The sequence below is a fragment of the Plectrocnemia conspersa genome, unplaced genomic scaffold (assembly GCF_051122295.1).
Source record: "Plectrocnemia conspersa isolate PC_06_02 unplaced genomic scaffold, ASM5112229v1 ptg000008l, whole genome shotgun sequence".
Taxonomy (NCBI): Eukaryota; Metazoa; Arthropoda; class Insecta; order Trichoptera; family Polycentropodidae; genus Plectrocnemia; species Plectrocnemia conspersa.
The window spans coordinates 12,260,667-12,281,639 of record NW_028277172.1 but is presented as its reverse complement, the minus strand read 5'-3'; the positions used below and the strand labels follow the sequence as shown (position 1 = coordinate 12,281,639).

Here is a 20,973-nt window from a genome sequence, read left to right as displayed (position 1 = left end):
CGGACACTACAAGGCTTTTATATAGCTCAAAACGACAATCTGTTCTAGAGAAATGACTAGTATTGTCAATAGGTTATAATATATGTTTTTTTTAACTTTTATTGCTTTCCGTGTATTTTATCTTGCATATAACTTGAAATAGCATTTCGATGTGATCTGAAACAAGTATTACCAAATATACTATTTAAATATGATCACATCACATATACGATTTGAAATTGATTACCTGAGTTACAAAATATACGTTTAATTTATTAAAAATTAAATTTAAAGTCCTTGGTTTATTTTATTATTGATTTTAAAACTAAAAAAATAATATTGCATATAAGAAATATATTATTTTTCTTGAAATTTTCGTTTTATCTATCAGTGATTTGAGTATATTTTTTCATCTCATGTAAATAGTTTATTTTATTAGTTTATATTAATTTTTATTATACGTAACTATAAGTTTTATATTTACAAAGTTTAAGCTATCTAAAGTAAATAATATATATAGTACATGCGCAAAAATTAATTTACTTATTATTTTTTTACACAACATCGATTTTACTATATGACAAAAGTTATGACAGTATAGTTCCATCAAAGCTAAGTGATAGATATTATGTGACATACAAATTTTAACTGCAATAGTTGAAACAAAATATCTGGTATTTTCTATAGTGATTTATATCTTACTTTTTCATTTCTATAAATTATATAGTAAAGTAAAAGTCATAAAATATAATGAGTTATACAAAAAAAAAAAACTTATATTACAAAAAAAATATAGGTTTAAAATGTAAGTAATATAAAGATTATGTACAATATTTTTTTTATATATATGTATATATATATTTTTGGCACTAAAACCTAGTGTTTCTTTTCTAGAATTATTTCTCGATAAAAATGCTAAATCGAAAATTTGAGCCTTATTTTGGTAAAAAATAAATTTGCACTAATATTTTTAAATGCATTTTTGACCTGCTACATTTTTTTACCTAATGCATAAAAAGGTTCGGTCCGTTCCAGGTGCTTGAAAATATGCATGCTTCTTGAAAGCATTTAATAAATATTTGAACCGCAAAAAAATTGTATACTAATTGGCCTTATCTTTGCTTTGCTGATCTTAGAACTACACTTATAATAAAATAACATAAAACCGCTTTGCGTAGGAACAGGAGATTTTCAAAATATATGTGAAGCTTTCCACAGATTTTAATTTTAACTTTCCATAAAATTTTCCTGTCGGCGAACTTAAATCTCATTTTTTCAATAATTCAAAGAGGTTTTTTATCTTCATCTTGTTCAAAATATGAAAAATGTTTAGTAGCAACAGCCGTTATTGCTATTTTTTCTACGGTTCGGGTATAAATAAGGAAGCCCAAAACTCTTTCGTAACCCGACGCTCTGTAATCAATCAAAGAAGATAGATCTGTCTGGTAATTTGCTTATTCACGTCAATTATAACAAATCATCATCATATAAAAGTTTGTTCTCTTTAACGATCATCCAACCCTATGTTCAACAAGATATCTACAATAATATACTGAGTATTATATTCACATACTATATATTACATATATTATTTTATTTATCAATATTTTTCGAGAATTTTCGAGAAGATCGATAAGTATAAAAATAAAAACTTATATATGATATTTGTTAATAGCGCTAATTAATATGTATGAAAAAAGATATTTATTAATTTTATCGATTAAAAATAAATGACTAAAAGTATCAGACAGAAATTTGCTTTCAATCATATTTTTTTAAATCTCTTTTTCCATCGCGTATATCTTCAATTCACGAAACATTTCCTTGACTCATTTTAATGGATGTTTACTACAGTTTCCTTTTTCGCCAAAGCGAATCGCGTTGCATACGAAATTATTAAAATTATTCTATGTCCGCATTAGCATAGTGGGTTTTCCTGTAGAAGCGCGACGGTGAAAATATTTTTTTGTCGTTTGACATCGAGCTTAAATGTCAGAGAAAGGCAAATATTTCTTTAAGAAAGCACATCTGAAGCAATTACATAATGTTTTGTTGATGGATCGACATACAGCGTGTAAGAATATTTGTATTACGCCAACAACCTAAAAAATAAATGATATATTATTATTATACAAGTATATTATAGGATAAAATAATATAATATGCGATAGAATTCGGAAAGGTGAATACGTGAAAAGGGTAAGTACGTGTGGGTGGAAAAAACGTATTTTCTACAGTGAGCCCATATCGAAGGCAAGAATAATAAGATATATAGTGTATATGTACATATTTTTCATCGTGAGAAGCAATTGTTGCCGCTGCGGATGGCAACACTGTTAAAAAATATATATAATAATAATTCAACTGCTACCGGCTTTTTCTAAATTTAGCTATAATGCTTCACAAACTAATATATTATATATGTGACGTAAAATTAAGACAAATCTTATTATATGTCTCTAAATCCTAATTATAATGGTTATTTATAGAGATGGTATTTGACATTTACAGAAATCGCCGCTTTTAGAGTGGAACTTTCGGAGCTTTGGCCTTTGGAAGGCGCTGAAGGAGGGATCGGAGGAACGGGGACGCTTAACATAGTATTATACTCAAAAAATCAAAAAGGAGTTTCAGAAGCGGTGGTTTTGGAAAATATAGCTTTTAACGATGCTGAAAGAAGAACGGGTAAGTCAATTTTTATATTTATTTGTCGTACGCGGTCTTATTTTAATTCGCTAATTGTATAAAAAAACTTGAGTTTTTTTTAAGCTATATAGAAATAATGCTATTATGTATTTTGTATAGATATTGAATTAATGCTATACTAACTTAAAATATAACTTTGATAATCACACGCAAACGTCTCACACACGTGTGTCGAATGAAACAATTTTGAAACGTAAACTTTCACATATCGTGGAACAAACAAATCGATTCTCGAAAAGTAATTTGAAAGCTCTGAATTTAATTAAAGTTTGTTTATATCCACCTTCTGTAAATATTATGTATGATATTTGATTCACGATTGTCTTTATCGTATTTTTGTATAATGTATACAGAATAGCAAACTCTAAGGTTCAATATTTATATTGTAATACTAAATAAGAAGCAGTGCAACTTGTATTGCTTGTGTCAATAATAGAGTAGTTTAAATGTTCACTTCAACTGGAAGCATATGGTAATTTTTACGGAAGCGAAAAATATCGGAAAAATCCCGATAAGTTTTAATTATGTTGGATAAAGTTTGAAGCAGCAAAATGACGGGCCTTGTGTTTACCCAGGGGCGTTATTGCCCGTTTTTAGACGACGTGTGATTGCCTAATACTAGGGAAGCAGTCAGGAGAGACTAGAACAGGGATAGCGAACATATGACATGTTTAAAATTAAAGTTTTTTTTAATTAATTTTAATACTTCTCACATATCTGAATAACTTAAAATTAAATCATGACAGTTAAATTTAAAAAATAAGCTTTTGTATGGTATGCTTAAATTTAATAATATTTTTTATTTATATATTATTAATTTGCAACGCGTTTTTTTTAATAATTGAACATATTTTCTGGCTCTCTTGTTAAAATTGCTTTGCCATCCCTGGACTAGGATGTCGCCGTGAAAATTTAACGTTCACCCTCTTTATTTATTCAACTCGGCTAAGTGTGCTGATGAAACTTTGTTTCGAACCGATCGAACTTTCGCGGCGGAACACATACACAACGAGATCGTTAATCGAGTCGTGCAAGGGAGTGTGTAAAAAGGGTGAATCGTGTAATGAACCCTCAACAAGATTCGTGTGGGTTTATAAAAGACCATTTTATTTATGGACACCCAAAAATAACCAATAATGAAACACAAGTCAGTCCTTTTCTAACGATGAGTTTAAAATCATGTATGATAGAACACATTAACCCTTTAAAAATAACTATTATTACAAGTAGACCTTTAATATATTAGGAAAAATATACTTAATGTCATTATTATATCTACATATTAGTTAAAAGTTTTATTTCATATATTATGTATTCATGGACTAGTGAATTTAAATTTTAGCATTTACAAATTCTCATAAAACATTATTACAACATTTAAAAAATTACATATAAGTATTTATTACTAAAAGTTACATAGAACAACTTATTTCAAGTTTGTCCCTATTCAGCGGTTAGGCGTTTATTTATATTTAAGAGGCAGTTATTTATTTTATAAATTAGTTTTAATAAACATTTTGTGAATGACGTACAATTTATGTAATTACTATTATATATGTATACTACTAATTGTGACGATTTGGGGCCTAATTAGGTTTTTTTATTTCCGTCGTATTTCTTATAAGAATCTTTACATTACCGATGGAGTTTAAACAGGTGGAGATTTGGCAACACTGCTTTTGCCCTTTTTTGCGTGATAAGTGCGTTATCTCGGTCATTGCATTTTTAGAATAAACCCACGGGTTGTTTAATAATAGAGCGAACGATTTTTTTCTTTATTTTTAAAACTAACCAATAGTTTATATTTAAACTTAATCCGTCTTTAAAGACGGATTTTATTTGTATTTTTTAGTCTCGATCAGAAGTTTGACATAGTCTTATAAATGCAACACAGATAGATGCTACTAAAGTTCTAAGCAGTTAACGATGGTTTTCTAAATGTTAGTCTGTAAATGAATCAACAGCCGATTAAAATAATTGCAGGTGAAATATTATTAAAATATCATTGATATTGCACTAAAAACGGGTTTTTATCAATAATCGATCGTAAGTAGGGATTCCCGGGATCCCGAACGATTTTCAATACCCGATGAGTCCCGGGATTATAAAACATAATCCCGAATTTTTCGGATTGATTGATTTATCAAGCACAATCGAATTATTATTGACAACATCGTTATATTTCGTGTACAAACTTGCGCGAGTTGTACGTGTCATCTGTGAATCTTTGAGGCTGTGAGTCTGATCGTGCTTTTTCAGCAGCAGGCTGCTTAAGAACCAAAATCAGATCAAGGCTAAATGATAAAACACTTGATGCTTTGATGTTACTTTGTGAGTTTTATTCAAAATAATGTTTTCAATTAATTGTGTCTATGAATGTACATATGTACATACATTGTCAAAATTTCATTTTTTTCTTCTCAAATAAATATATAAGACCTTCCCTTTTTTATTTTTATTATATTATTTTCTATTTTAAGCCCAAGACTAAAATTATACGTACTTTATACATTGTACGTTATAAAAAACAGATGTAAAAATATATTGTATTATTTATTTTAAATTATTTTTTATTCATAAAATAACATAAAAATTATCCCGGGACTGGTCCCGGGATCCCGGGATCGACTAATTGCAATACCGAAATCCCGGGATCAAAATTTTGGCCCGGGATTGGAATCCCTAATCATAAGGCATCTTGTATGACTATTTTACATTTGGGTGTCAAATTATTAGTCAACTTTAATTAGGCAATGATCACGCAGTTTAAAGAGCTTCTTTAGGGTATTAAAAAACACCCACCCCATTCTTCATAGCTGGCTTTTATTATTTTATACTTGATTAAATCCAAACAAAATAATAAAACTATAAAGGAGTTGAAATTTGTAATAGCTTAAATATTGTTTTCTTAACAATCAAATTTATATTTAAGCGATATTCAAAACCATACTGAAACATAGTAGAAAGTTAAACTTAATAACGTAACTTATGTAATTGATTAAATTAATAAGTCCTTAATGAAATTATATACTCCGGTTCTTATCAATCATCAAATATTACATTAAACTTTACCAAGCTGGTGTGTAATAAAATTAATGAATGTATTTCTCGTTTTAATGCTTTCCACGAATCGTTACTAAATTTGTAATGGTTCTAAATTAAATTGATATTTTTAAATATTAAATAAATAAATTTACTTACATATAAAACCAGTTGTCGTAATGATTTATAATATAAGTATGAACGGTAAAATTTAGTCGAACCTAATTGTTGAACGTTCTCAAATTATATATAAATATATATGATTAATGATAATATATGAACTAAACGCGAAACAATATAAATATAATATCACTTTTAATCTGTCAAATCTAAAATTAAAATCCGATAGCTAATTAAATTTCTTGATTTACTAAATTATATATGAAATATTCCTTCACTAACTCTTGAATATCTTTTTGGTTCACCTCCCGTTCCATGTTCTTCTCTAAGGTCACCATTTGTGATTCCCATTCATTATAAAATATATTTGTCTCTTTATGTGAAATTAAAGTTATTAAACTATGACGAACGGTAACTAAATAAAGGTTTAGACTAACTATTATACCTACATTTATAGAGTTAACGGCTCGGTCAAAAACTTTTCCCAGCTAAGCCACACGTTCGTCACGCCCATCGCCCATCGAACTATTCAAATATATGTTCCAGGCCCGGAACAAGCCGGTAAGTCGGCGTTAATACTCCAACTTTACCGAACTTAAAAACACAAAGAGTCGGAACGTCAAAGCGAACATCCATCGCTTATTGCTTCCCATTTTGACAATTGGTTTTGAGCACACTCCTCGCACGAATGCGGCCAAACTTTGGTCTGGGTCCGAAAGTTTTGACCCCCGACGAAAGAGACCGCACCGTACAAAGGGCGTCGCTATTCTACGGGACGCTGTAACTTTGGCAGAGGGAGAGAGAGTCCCTTGATGTTGAATTCACACATGGGTGACCCCGACGTTCGATTGCAATGTGTGGAATTTCGACGCAGATTAAAAGATTTTCAGAAATTCGACTACTGCTGTTCAACCTTGGAAATGTCGAGCGTGTAATAGTTTCAAAACGTGTATTAGAATCGTTTAAAATAACCCATTTCACTCGACCACTCTCGTATTCAAGGCATAACGATGCTCGAGAAGTATTGTAATTGTTGAAACTTTACGGATTTATAAAATACGATACCAGGCCTCTAAACATCTAATACATACATATATTTCAATCGTTTATTAACATATGTAAATAGTATTTTTTTTAAATAAAAATTTATTTATACTAAAGAGAGCTTTTTTGACTTATGTTCATGCTCTTTTAACAAAACTTATTTCTATCAGATGCTAATTTATATTAGCCTATCCAATTTGAAAATAATTATCTAGACTTGTAAAGATCTTATGTGCCAGTAAATCAGACCCAATTTTAGTCATTTTAATGAGCAGAACAAAATAAATATATAAACAATGAAATAACTCTACTTATATACGCCACTGGAGACACAGTTTTGGAATAAATTTATTCAGAGGCCCAGACCCTCAGCAACGCGCCATCAAGGGGCTTTTGATAACTGGCCAAAGACGAAAGCTAATAATAATAATAAGTTAATTTAATATTTGTTTTTGAAGCATGTTGCTAAATCTTTACTATATTTATTTATTTATTTATTTATTAAAATTATAACTATCGTGACCTGACAGGCAACCCTAATGCGTCACGATAGTCAAAAGTACTAATACATCATAATACATACAAATATAAACAAGACAAAACAACAGACACAAATCACCTCAACAGGTGTGCATTGTCCCATACGAATTGAACCAAAACTCCATAAGTGCAAGAGAAAATGTCAATATTACTATGGACAGAATTGAGCAGATAAATGGCCTTGGCCAGAGAAGAGTTGGCAAGTGCTCCAGTTCTACACTTAACAGGCAAGAATAGTGGACGCGACCGAGAACTATATCCACCTTCAGGAGCCCACATTTGAAGCTGCTCGAGCACTGAAGGATTGTCTACAATGCCCTTGAGCAATTTCCAGAAGTGTTTAATTACATAAACACTTCTGCGAGTCGACAAAGAAACGTATCCCAGGGCTCCCAAAATAAAAGCACTGGGAAACAAGAACGGATAATACCCGTATTCCTTCAAGTATAAATATCGAAGAAATTTACGTTGTACTTTTTCCAGCTTCAATTCATTACATTGACTCATTACGCCTGGGATCCAAATGATGGAGCTAGTTTCTAGTATGCTGCGGACTAGAGTATCATAAAGAGTGCGCAATACTAAAGTATTCCTAAAGTAACGCGCATTTCTCAAGATAAAACCGAGCATTTTTAAAGATTTGCTATGAGTCTCTGCAATGTGCTGGCTAAATTTCCAACGTTCTTCGAAAGTCACTCCTAAATCCTTAGTTGAAGAAAACCTTTCCAGAAAATATCCACCTAGATGGTATGAATATTTTGCCGGCGTTGACGACCTTGAAAATGAAATTGTGTGACATTTCTTTACACTGAAAGGCAATTGGTTATAGCAAGCCCATTTCCATATAGAGTTGAGATCCTCCTGTAGGTCGAGGGAATCAGAAATCGAATGCATTTTCTTGTAAATTTTCAAGTCATCTGCATATAATAAAAAATCTGAATGCTGTATTGCTGTTTCTATGTCATTAATGAACAATAAAAACAACAATGGACCCAAATTGGATCCATTGTTGTTTTATATATGGTACTTCATATTAAAAAATGTTGCACACAACCATAAGTTTGTTGCGCGTATGTCCTATAAAAAAAACACATCTCAAGAGTATTTTGTTTGCGAATTTTTCTTGCTGATAGCTTCTTCTTCCTTTAATAATGGCAATTGAGTAAAATGAACGTACTGCAACTTTCTTCAGCTTTTAAATCGAGAACTTGCGTTCAGTGTCTTTTGATGTTAATACAATGAAAGGCACAAGTATCCCTCGTTATCATTTAAAATACAATATAAAAAAGTTAAATATGTATAACTACGTATCTTAAAATGTGTTCAACATTAAATATATATCAATACTACAAAACTTAAAAATTTGGAATATTTCATTTGCGAGTTTTTATTAAATATTGTTAATATAACAGATAAATAAAAAGATTATATGTATTTTCTTATTTTCTCTAATCATTTATTATAAATTTTTCTTCCCATTTTTATATTGCTTTTTTTATTGCTATTAAATAAGTTATTATTATCATAAGCAATAATAGTCAATTTCGCCACTTAAGAACCAATTGAGAACTTTTCAACACTTTCGCTGAAACTATTCGCATTACAATCAAACTAAAGACGCAATTAAGCGGTTCTTTTCAATTTTTTTTATTTTTCTCCTCACAAAAGAATCTCAAACGGATGATTGGACATTCGAGATGGTTGAAAGATTAAGTGTTCTCCAAATTAACTTTGAACGGATTTCTCAGTCTTAAAAGGCAAACTATTCAAACTAAAACTCTACTTAAGTAACGACCGCATCTTTGTCTCTTTTTCTACTTATATGTACATTTAATCTTCATTAACATTAAATTATCTTATTTCAATATTCTTACATTTAATTTTAATCGTTTTACGTGTATACCCATGCGTATCAATATCCTTTGCTTATACGTGTTGTTTGGAAATCATGTTAGGAAACATATCTAAATACAACATTTAAGTAAATTCTCCCAAGGGACCTGCGGCATAAATATTTATTGCTAGGAAAGCGGCTAACCCACATATCGATTTTGCGCTCTTATTGAAGTTAAATATTCCACATGTCTAATTAATCGCATATTTCCCCCGGGTAATATTAATTAATTATTTGCCCTTAAGCGATATGTGTGTAATACTTCCTTCTGAAATTTCTGATAAAATACACATATGATGAAATACACGTTCACCTTCGAATATTAGCGAAGGTGACACGATACATGTGTACTTGTTTGATATTATAATACGTAAAGTTGCTACATAGTATATACAACATATACATATGTTTTTATAGTATAATATACGAGAGATGTTTGGAGAGTAAAGATCAATAAAATATATATTGAAATCTAATAATAAAATTCCCAATCAATGAACGACGTTGTCGTAGAAAATAGTATATTTGTTATAACATCAACAAAATAATCCAAGTGTATTTTATAACTACTTACGTTATTTTGGATACGAGTATAATATTAAAATAACATTAGAGTAATGAATAAATGAGTGCTCAAAAATTGTTAATTCGACTCTTATCAGAATATAATTGCAATATCATTTCAAATCCTTTAACACCAGAAATTTTGATTTTATCTACGTTGACTTTACATAAGAACTCGTTCACAGATTTATAAAATTTTAATTTATGATCACACTTAAAATTTATTCCAGTGATAACTACATTAATTTTTATTATGCTGAATTACCCTGTGGGGAATAGCATTAGCATTTTATTTATTTATATTTATCTATTTATCATATTTGTTTGATTTTTTACTTAAAAGCCATTTTATTGATTTGAGATTGTCTTAATTTAGTATAGACCTAAAATCATATTTTTTTAATAATTTTCCTGTCATGTTTATTTATAATTTAATGTTAATTCTAATTCCATGTTCCTTAGATTTTTTGTACAGAATATATCTGTATGTCTATTTTTTACAATGCTAGATTGAAATGTCTGAAATTTAAGAAACAATGAGCATTTGTATGTAGTTTTTCTTTTATTCTATTTTTATATCGATAACTATAAGTGTAAATTTACTTTCAAGTGAAAATTCATTAATGATGCTAATTGCCTCATACTAATACACTTGTATGATTCATTCATAATAAAAATCTCACATCATAAAAAAGAGCTATTAGATAATTTTAATATTATACTTTGCCACTGTAAATACCAGAAATAACTTGCCGTTTTTTTACCTGTTAGAAAAAAATGCTTTAAAAATAACAGAAAGACAAAACTACTTTATTGTAAAATATTTTATTATCATTTTATCTTAATGAATTATATAAAAATAAACCACTAAGCTTAGTGTCTCACATGTAACGTTGATAATTTTCAAGTGAACTAATTTACAAGACTATGTTACATCAATTGCTCTTTTAAATTATTATCTATTTACATCGTAAACTCGTAAAAATACATGTGGGATTAGGTTTGTAGTATTTGATATATATGTAATATTAAAATATAAGCCACTTAGTTTGTGGTTAAGACCAAGTTGTGAGTATAAGGTCAAGAAAATAATATTTTAAATAATTTTTAGATTTTTAAATAATTTTTCAGACAGCTTAATAAATGTTTAAGCGATGCTATAGATTTTTATTTTTATTACTATTTTTTAAAGCCGACATAAATATTATATACATAAATGTATTTAAGAATATTAGTAGTGTTAATAGCTTGAGAGTACTATCTATGTAAATCTAAATTCGTAAATTTGGTTATGTAGCAATCGTGTAACTGCCACTCAACGTCTTTTATTGCCTCTTACCATCTAAACGTTTTTTTTCTTACACCTTACATAGAATAAATATATTTTAAACCCGCGTAGTTTTTGCTTATATTCTACGCTTTTTTTACCGTATAAATCTCTCGAGATATTCTTTAAAAAATCAGCAAACACACAATTAATCAGACTAATGCGACACGTACAGTATCGCGTCGAAATCATCGCTCGCTCGCCTTCAATTACTTAAATTTGCCTTTTTTGCCGGCCCGTAATTATCTTAAGTGTAATAAACACAGGACCCCGTATTAATATTGTTCAGCCATAGCAAACGAGGTCCATTTTTTGGGGATCGGACCTGCGTAATGCGCAAGTGGCCGATGATGAATCGTCGCGGGGAGCCTTTAATGTGACCGCACAACGTATCGCATGTACACAAAATGTTCATTATTCACACCGAATTGGAAGGGTTGATTTTTTCCATATATAATACGGTGTCGGGGGATGTGTGTACGTGGGTGGAATGTGCGGCTAAAAAAGGGAAGAGCTATGACAAATTGTAATTGAAGAATAATGCGAATTAAGCCACTGAAAATATATAAATAATCTAGACGCTTTTTTAAATATTAATTATGATTACATCTAATCTCTCAAATACAAAATTGATCTTAGAAAACTATTTTGAATAATTTAATAACATCTAATCCTGACCAATTATATTGGTTGGTATAAATAAAAGTTTTTATATCTATTATCTTATTTATCAATAACACATAATTCAATTTAAAAATTATTATTGTAAACATTAACAAACTGTTATTATAAAATATTGTTATATTTATAATCACTATTAAAAACTCTATTTAGAATTCGCCCAATCATTTATAACGCATTAAAATATTATTTTTTTATTTAATAACATCAGACAATATACAATAAATTATGTTTACAATGTTAACTTAAAAAAAAAACAACTAGAAGTTATCTTATTGAATAATGCCGTCACATATTAGTTGTGCCTCTATTATTACCACAAAGGGCTTCTTTTTCTATGAAATAATGTTATTTAATACTACATTTTTTTGATCCAATGAAAGAGCAATGACACCTTTGTCTTGCGCTAGTACATTAAATTGGCAAAGAGAATATTCAGATGCAGGAAAATAGGTTAAGCGTCTCAAATGAAAGCTGCAAAGTATTGACTTTGTGTTGTCTGGCATGAAACAAGAAAAAGTAATAATATTGTTTTTTAAGTTTGGTACCGTTTTTAAATGACTAAATAAAAATAAATCAAAACTGTATAAGTTAATATTATAACAAACACATTTTTGCTTTATTACAGTTAAAAAAAAGTAATCCTACATATGAAAATTAATTAAAACTTCATTACTAGTCATGCGTAGACTGAACCACTGAATGTGTGTCAGTAGTTTATAACTTTAAACAGACATCAGAAAATGGCCACAAAGCACCATTGTAACTTAAATTGTTAGCCACACGGAAGTAACAAATAAGTACTTTAAAAATTTGCACCGTTAGCACTTGCAAATCTGTTTCTTAATTTTTTTAATATATATATTTATATATTTTGTAAAATGCTTTTTAAATAATAAACGGAAATTTAAGTTTGTGTTTTTTATTATTAAGAAATATAAACTTAAATTTATTAAACTCACTATGTAAAAATGCCACAAATAAAAAGTTGGAATATTAAAAATCTCGCAATGTAAATTTAAAATAGCCCATTTTATCAATTATAAAAATTAGATCTTTTTCTTAATAACAATAATGGCTAAAGAAAATTTGTTGGAAAATGAGCAAATGTATTTAAGTGTTTATTTGTATTGCTTGTTAAATATTGTAATAAATTAAAACAAGCTGTTTGTTTTCGAATATTATAGAAGTCATTAGATGCGTTTTATGTCACTCTAATTATAGTTTACTATTTTTTTTGTACATTTAATATATCTGTTTATAATTGAATTGCAATTACAAACCTCAATAGCCAGGCATTTTACTGTGTTTACCCCAGATAAATTTTAATGTCAGTTTTAATTTAAAGTCTAAGTATAAGAAAACACATCATAAAATTATTTACGAATAGGTATGTGCCCCGACTATATGTTACGCTTAATACATTTATAGTTGAGAAGTAGAATATATGTTGTTTCACTAAATAATATACACTCGAAACCGAGTAAAATTCCAGCTGGAGTTCCTCAGGGAAGCTTATCGAGCCGTTTCTCTTTATCTTATATACAAACGATATCCTAAAATAAAATAAAATAAAATAAAATGTATGCATGTTTGTAAAATTTATTGTTAATATTGAATAATATTTTTTTTCGCAGCAATTAAAAAAATATATTTCTCTACAATTTTTATGATCTTGATTTATTATTTGCATCTGTGATTGTATAATATTTGCAATTATGATTTTATTTAATGCAAACAGTATTTTTTGTATTATTAGCATTAAAATTCTAAGTTGTTTTCATTTAAATTCTTACAACCTGATTTTAATTCAAGGTTAAACATTCATAAATGTATAATTAAGTTATAAAGAAATCAAAATTTAACTGAAACTGTTAATTTAGTATTTATCTTAATTCCTTTAATATACCTTAAACTACATAATTAAATAAAAAAAAATTCAAACCCTCAAATAGAAAATTAAAAAAAAACGCCCATCAATAGGAATGATCAGTCTAGCGCACAATAGCGACTCAATCTATGTCTCGTAACTTTTCAGACGCTCCTTATGTGTGTACGTATGCACATATACTACATAATATGTATGAACAAAAAAGGGCATATATGTATGTATGTAAGAAAAAGGTCTGACCTCGATGTCGTAATGGGACGCCACCGGGGGCAGTTACCCAGGACCCCAATTCACTTTCATCGATTCCCGATATGCCGGTGCGATTCGCGCAGATATTTGCATGTAAATGTCGAATAACGCCGTATAAATGACGTGGCATCTTTTACGAGGGCCGACCGAGTTCTCCTTGTTAAGGTAAATAATAATAAACGAGCCGAGGGTTCGTTCGAATCCTGGGGATATCGGATCCCAGGGCCTCCTTTGCGGCGGGCGGAGGAGCCGCGGCTCGTTTTTTGGAAAATTGAAAGTTTTCCGGTGAAAGTAGGTAGGCTGGGGAAAAATGCTTTATGAAATGCGATCGAAACAGTGAGAGGGTTTGGGCGGACCAAGGAAAAAAACAAAACCTTGAAAGTTTTTGGGAAAGAAAAAATGGGCTTTTCTTAACGGTGATGTTTACGCGAACCATTCGGAGGTCAAAAGGTTCATGTTTTTTAGTAAGAGCTTCAAGATAAATTTAAAATTGCTAATTATTGTTTAGATGACATAAAAAATATACAAATTTTATTGCAAATATTAGTAGATAGGTAAAGAGTATATCTAAAAGTAAAAATATTATAAATCACAAAGAGCAAATAGACACAAAAAGATTTTATCATAAATGATGACAGATTTATCAGTAAATAAAATGATTCTATCTACTATTTATTTATTAATGCTACCAAATGATAAGAGCTAAAAATTGTTATGATTAACAATTTTAAAATGCATATTGAAACAAAGTATATACATATATAAAGCTATGTTTTGCGCTTTAGATTATAATTAAAGTAGAAATAGTGGAGTTTTCTAATGAAAATCTACCATTAAAACTGTATTTAAATAGTTGTAGCTGTAGTTTCTTTGGATATTTCAAAACGAGATTGTATAATACATAGAAAAGGTAATGATTTAGTTAAAATTACCATGGACTTTTGCATAAAATTATTGTCGTCAAACAATTATAACCGAAATGATTTTGTGGTGCTTAATTGCAGTCGAGATTTTGAAATATATTATCGTAATGAAGATTTACCGTTTAATATTTGATTTGCAATTCTATCCCTATCAATATATTCTCTATTGAATGATAAACGAATGAAAATTCCCGAAACGACTATAAAATTAAGGTCTGTATATATACCGGCCCTTTTGTGTGTGACCAAACGCGCGCATTAAACGATCAAATTCCCGCCGCAAAATTTTGTTTCGCGTCCCTTTTTTCTCTCCCTTTTCGCCATGAATTATTTACCACAGTTGCACGTCAAAAATGAGATAAGGGAATAACCGACATAAAATAACCATTTCCCCCATTGTCTCGGATAACCGTTGACCGTATCAATAAAAGTCCGTCTCTCACCTTCTCGGCTCTCTCCGTGGCTACTGCTATAAGCAATAAACTGAATAGAACCGAACAGAACCCCAAAGCCAACGATGGGCTACAACTGAACCGCGGGCTTATCAGATTTATAGCAGCTGGTCGAATATGCTGGCGGTGAACGATGCTGGACGGTCGCTGGCAACGTGGGACGCATATATCGCTAGGATCGTGTGTGAATTACTAAAAAAATGCTGTTCCAATACGACTTGTGATGGTTGAAAACATGAGATAAAGTTTTGAGATAAAAATATATGAGGTATAATAAACCCTATTAAATCCAAAATGAACTCAATTCGAATTATATTTGATATTCTGTTTACAAATAATAATTTGGAAAACATAAAAATATCCCTAAAGAATAAAATAACTTTTTCATGTTTTTCATGCCATTATGACTAAATTATTCTTTACGTGAATGTTATTCAATCATTATATTATAAAGTAAAATATAATATAGAATCAATAAAGACTGCACTGCAGTGTTCTGCACCAATGTCGTTAATTTAAAACTAATTTGCTCAAATTTACCATAAATAAAAATCGTCACAAATCTTTACATATGTACGAGAAAGGTTTTCCGGCTACCCAAAAATATTAAATAATGTGTAATGCTAGTACATAGTGTTTTGACTTCAATGAAACGCAATTTTTATCCTTCTTACCTAAAAATTATACTAATTATATTGTTACAATAAATGGTTAAATTAGTATGATTTGCTTAATCGACATTAATTGGTGTTATTATATTAAGCCGACATTTTTTAACTGTTACGTAAATTTTTAAGCCGTTTCTTTTGTGATCTTACTCTAATCGCTGAAGCTCTGAGGGCGCAGTTTCTGATACTGAAGTCTTTGGGATACTAGTTTCTAAAATTGTGTTGTCTGAGGGTCAGTTTATATAGCTGATGAAGCTTTATTTAAGTAAAATAAAATATTTTTTCTACGGTTTTATTTGTATTCTACCTGCTCCTACGTAATTTCCACAAAGTTGTTTTATCTAAGCGGTGTTCCTTTTTTATCTGCTAGCAGGATTATTTAATGTCGTAACTGTGCTTCTAAAATCAACTAGGGTAAAGTCAATTAGTTTATAGTTGTCTGGTTTGCCGAACTTAATTTGCCGTTGCTGCTTTGTATTATTTTTAAAATGCATTTTTTTTATTGAAATTATATCTTTACAAATATTTTTAAATGTTTTACAACCGTAGATTTTTTATACTGATGTATAAGAAAGGCTGGATCTATTCCAGATGTTTGAAAATATTTATGGTTTCCTGGAGCTTTTAATAGAGGTCGGAAGTATTTGAATGGCAAAAAATTGTTTATGATTTCGCAACTACTCTAATCAGCGTTATCTTTGCATTTGTAATTTGAAAATTACAATAATATTACTAGAAGAATAAATTGCTCATCGTGAGAATCAGCAGATTGCAAAAATGTATGAGGGCTTTTCACATAGTAGTTTTTACAATAATTCTAAGAGGTTTTTTACATTTCTCTTGTTGAAAATATTAAAAATATAAATTAGCAACAGCTGATATTGACAATTTTCGTTTTTATTTAGGTATAAATACTTGGCATAAAACTCGGCGCTCTATAATTGATTAAATTAAATTGGTCTCTTCTAGTTCTTCTATTTTTCGCCTTCATTATAACAAATTATCATAATATGGAAGTTTTTTCTCCTTAACGATTACAATTATATACTTTAGAATTAAAACTACATACTATATATTACATATATTTATTTAGTTCACAAAAAAATAATCTATATAAAAGATTCTTTCGTTTTAAATTTTATATTTGACTTTTTTCGCCAAATGTTGGTTATTCGAGATTCGAATTACTGTAACATCATTGTGAAATAACCAAATGGCTATTAGGGCTATATATTATATTATAGATATATGGTATCTATATATATTACTTATATTTTTTTTTTTTTTTTTTTTAGATTAAATTAAGACCATCGTGGCCTAACAGGTTACCCCAATGCGCCACGATGGTCGAAAACAAATTTTAAATTTATAAAACAAAAAAAAACGTATATATACATAAATAGAACAATACTTAAAAATAATAAACATAACAAAAAATTATAAAATATCAAAATTAAATGAGACAAACTGGATCAGCTCCTTGTAGCTAACATTAAACAGGTCAATATGTAATGCAAGCGTATTAAGGAGCCGTATGGCCACAGCTATAGGCGAGTCGGCAAGTGCGGATGTCCTAGCCCTAACTGCCATCAAAAGAGGTCTCGATCGTGATTCTCGAAAATGTTCCGGAACCCAAAACTGGAATTCCTCGAGAATAGCTGGATTGTCGACAGCACTTTTTAGTAGTTTGAAAAAATGCTTAGCGACATACAGCTTTCTGCGAGAATTCAGCGAATCATATCCCAACGCCCCTAAAAGAAAGGCGCTGAGATATAAGTACGGATAATAACCAAATGTCCTTTTGTAAAGGTATCTTAAATACCTTTTTTGAATTTTTTCCATTAAAAGGGAATATTTGGCTATTCGGGGATTCCAAATTATAGATCCCGATTCAAGAATGCTACGAACCAAGGTGTCATAGAGGATGCGAATAACTGACGGATCGTCAAAGTGAAAGGCATTCCTCATAACAAAGCCGAGCATCTTGGAAGATTTATCACAGACGTCGTGTATGTGTAGAGAGAACCTCCATTTGCTCTCGAAAGTGATTCCGAGATCTTTAATGGAAGTTTCTCTAGTCAAAATGTTACCACCGAGATGGTAGAAATAAGCTGATGGCGAACAGGATCGATAAAATGACACAGTATGGCACTTTCCGACACTAAAGGGCAGACGGTTAACGGAAGCCCATCTCCACAGAGAGTCTAAATCACTTTGTAGAGAGAAGGAGTCCACAACAGATCGAATGCATTTATATAATTTTAAATCATCTGCGTACAGAAGAAAACTTGAATTTTTAATTGCTGTATTTATGTCATTAATAAATAACACAAAAAGCAGAGGTCCCAGATTGGATCCTTGAGGAACCCCCGAAGGGGTAAAATATTCCTTTGACAATCGGCCACCATAGGCTACAAACTGTCTACGATTGCTTAAATAACTCGAAAATAACCGAGTTAAATTATCTGAGCAACCGAGGTTCGACAATTTTTTTAATAATAACGTATGACAAACTTTGTCAAAGGCTTTCTCAAAATCTGTATACACGACGTCTACTTGAATTCCGGCATCGAGAGAAGTTTTCACCGTTTTGGTGAACGACAGAAGATTAGTAACAGTGGAACGGGCAGGACGAAACCCGTGCTGAAAATGAAAAAAAGTTTTTGTTAGAGTTCAATATCTAAATATTTCAAAAGTATTTGTTAGTATTGGAAAAAGCTGTTAGCTCAAAAAAATTAATGAGCTTTTAATGCACACTGCCAGACACAGACATATTATATTATATATTTAATATTTATAATAAGCATATTAAAAATATGCATGAATAGTTTTTAAAGAAATATTGTATAAACATGTTCCTTCTAAATGCGGTTTTTAGGATCACTCGATTCACTGAGTTTCCGTGAAACTGTAATAAAACTTTTTTACGAGATACTAAAATTAAATACGCATTATCATTGTATACTTGCCATCCTCTAGTATTTTTGCTTACCATATGTTAATTTTATTTTGAGAAAAATATTTGGCAAAATAGAAGATTAGCCCATTTATATTTTTAATATAGGGCTTAAAAAAGGTATATAATTTTTATTTTTTTACTCTTGTATCAGTTTATATTTTTGTATTATTTTCTACTATAGTTTTTTTATTTACAGCAGACATTGCCACTATACTGGTATTTTCTGAAAATTTACCATAAAGCATACCACAAAAATAATAATAGAAGTTGTTATCTTTCGAATATATATATTTTTTTAACGACACGTTTTTTTTAAATTAGGCGGTTAAAATAGATTTCTGGCGTATTTTGATAACAAAATATATTTGCAACGCACGCAAAAAATAATCAACTTCGTCACTTTACACAACAAACCCAATTGCTAATTATGAAATATGTCCGGAATGCGAAACGCAAATTTACCCATTCGGCTTTGACGCGCGTTTATTATCCCAACTTGAATTCATGTCACACAACCGCCGAACGGAACAATTAAAATGTCACGTGATTTAGTTTTAATTACACGACGGACATATTTTCGTTCACATCGCGCCTAAATAAAACTCCGTATATGTTATTTTCCATCCCCTGCTCTTGCGCGGTATCGTCACGCCCATTTCGCCGTTAATTGCGTCGTTCCGTGGCCCAATCACGAACCGTAAAAAAAGTTACACATTTAAATAGCCCACCAATTAATATACGTGGGTGTTAGAAAAATGTTTGAACTTTTTTTATATTATATGGAACTAAGCGGTCATCATGTCTTCAATAGTGACAATTCACTATTTATGAAACAGCTGTACTGAATTATTACCTGATGTTACTCTCGCTTTCTCTTGATGTTGACACCATGTTGATGCCACCAAAAAACTGTATTTTATTTAACGTATTTTGCAAGTTCTAAATCCTAAAAATTAAGAAGCAATACCATCGCTGCAACACTGCATTGACGCGCTATTTTAAAAGTTCAGAAACTTTCTGTTCAACCTATGCATTATATCTACGTGTGTTTTTTTTCAGCGGGCCCGTCTAATTGCCGTGTCGCACTAATGACCCTCTCTGTATGCCGGTTGCGACCCTGGCTGAATCACGGCCTTCTATTGGCCGCGATTGATGGTCACTTCGCGGGCAAAAATGACACGGCCAATGCAAAGAAAATTGTCGAAACGCCCCGATGACCCGACCGCGACCTAATCGCGTTTTGATTGTGGGCTGTCTGCATTCTGGTGTGGACATGCAATTTATGATGATGACCTACGTGACCGATGCTTTGCGAACGTAATAATGCACGTACACGTATGTACAGGGTCGTATCTGACATGCTTTGCATTTGAACCGGGCGAGCAGTCATGTCGGAATGACCGCCTGGATAAAAAAAATAAAAATCATCCTTTAGAATGCAATAGTTTAATTTGATCGTTTGTCTGCAACAACATACATGAATATCAGATACACATATAATTTTTTTATATTAATCGCGATTATGAATTTCTTGTAATCTTGTTTTTGATTCAACGCTTAAACATCTTATTCTGTCTCACCAGTTTGACTTTCACGAAGAACACTCAATAATATTGTGTTTATTACATCCCTTATTCAATATTAAGAAAAATATGTTTTGCAATATTTCGGACGATATACAAATATTTATTAATGTATAGCGCATAGGATACGAATATGAATTAAATAAAATCCACTTTAATCATATAATTTAGGAGATATATTAGAATCAACAAATAATTTACATCTCTTAAAAATATAAAACTTAGTACTTGCTGGAACCGTTGATTAATCTGTTCTATATTTTTTTAGTGTTTTGTTAATTCTCTCAATGTTACCCTGATTTATAAAAAGTCACGCATTAATAATTACAGTAGTGCATTCAGCACCTACAA

At 30.3% G+C, this 20,973-nt stretch overlaps 1 protein-coding gene across 1 annotated transcript in view; it reads left to right on the top strand.

Annotated features, from left to right (window-relative positions):
- Positions 1-20,973, top strand: part of LOC148233025 (neural cell adhesion molecule 1-like) — a 602,564-nt gene that overhangs the window by 519,696 nt on the left and 61,895 nt on the right. The window contains exon 14 of the mRNA XM_088190284.1: positions 2,491-2,664. Within this exon, the coding sequence (XP_088046410.1) occupies positions 2,491-2,664 (174 nt within the window). The remainder of the gene's footprint in view (positions 1-2,490; positions 2,665-20,973) is intronic.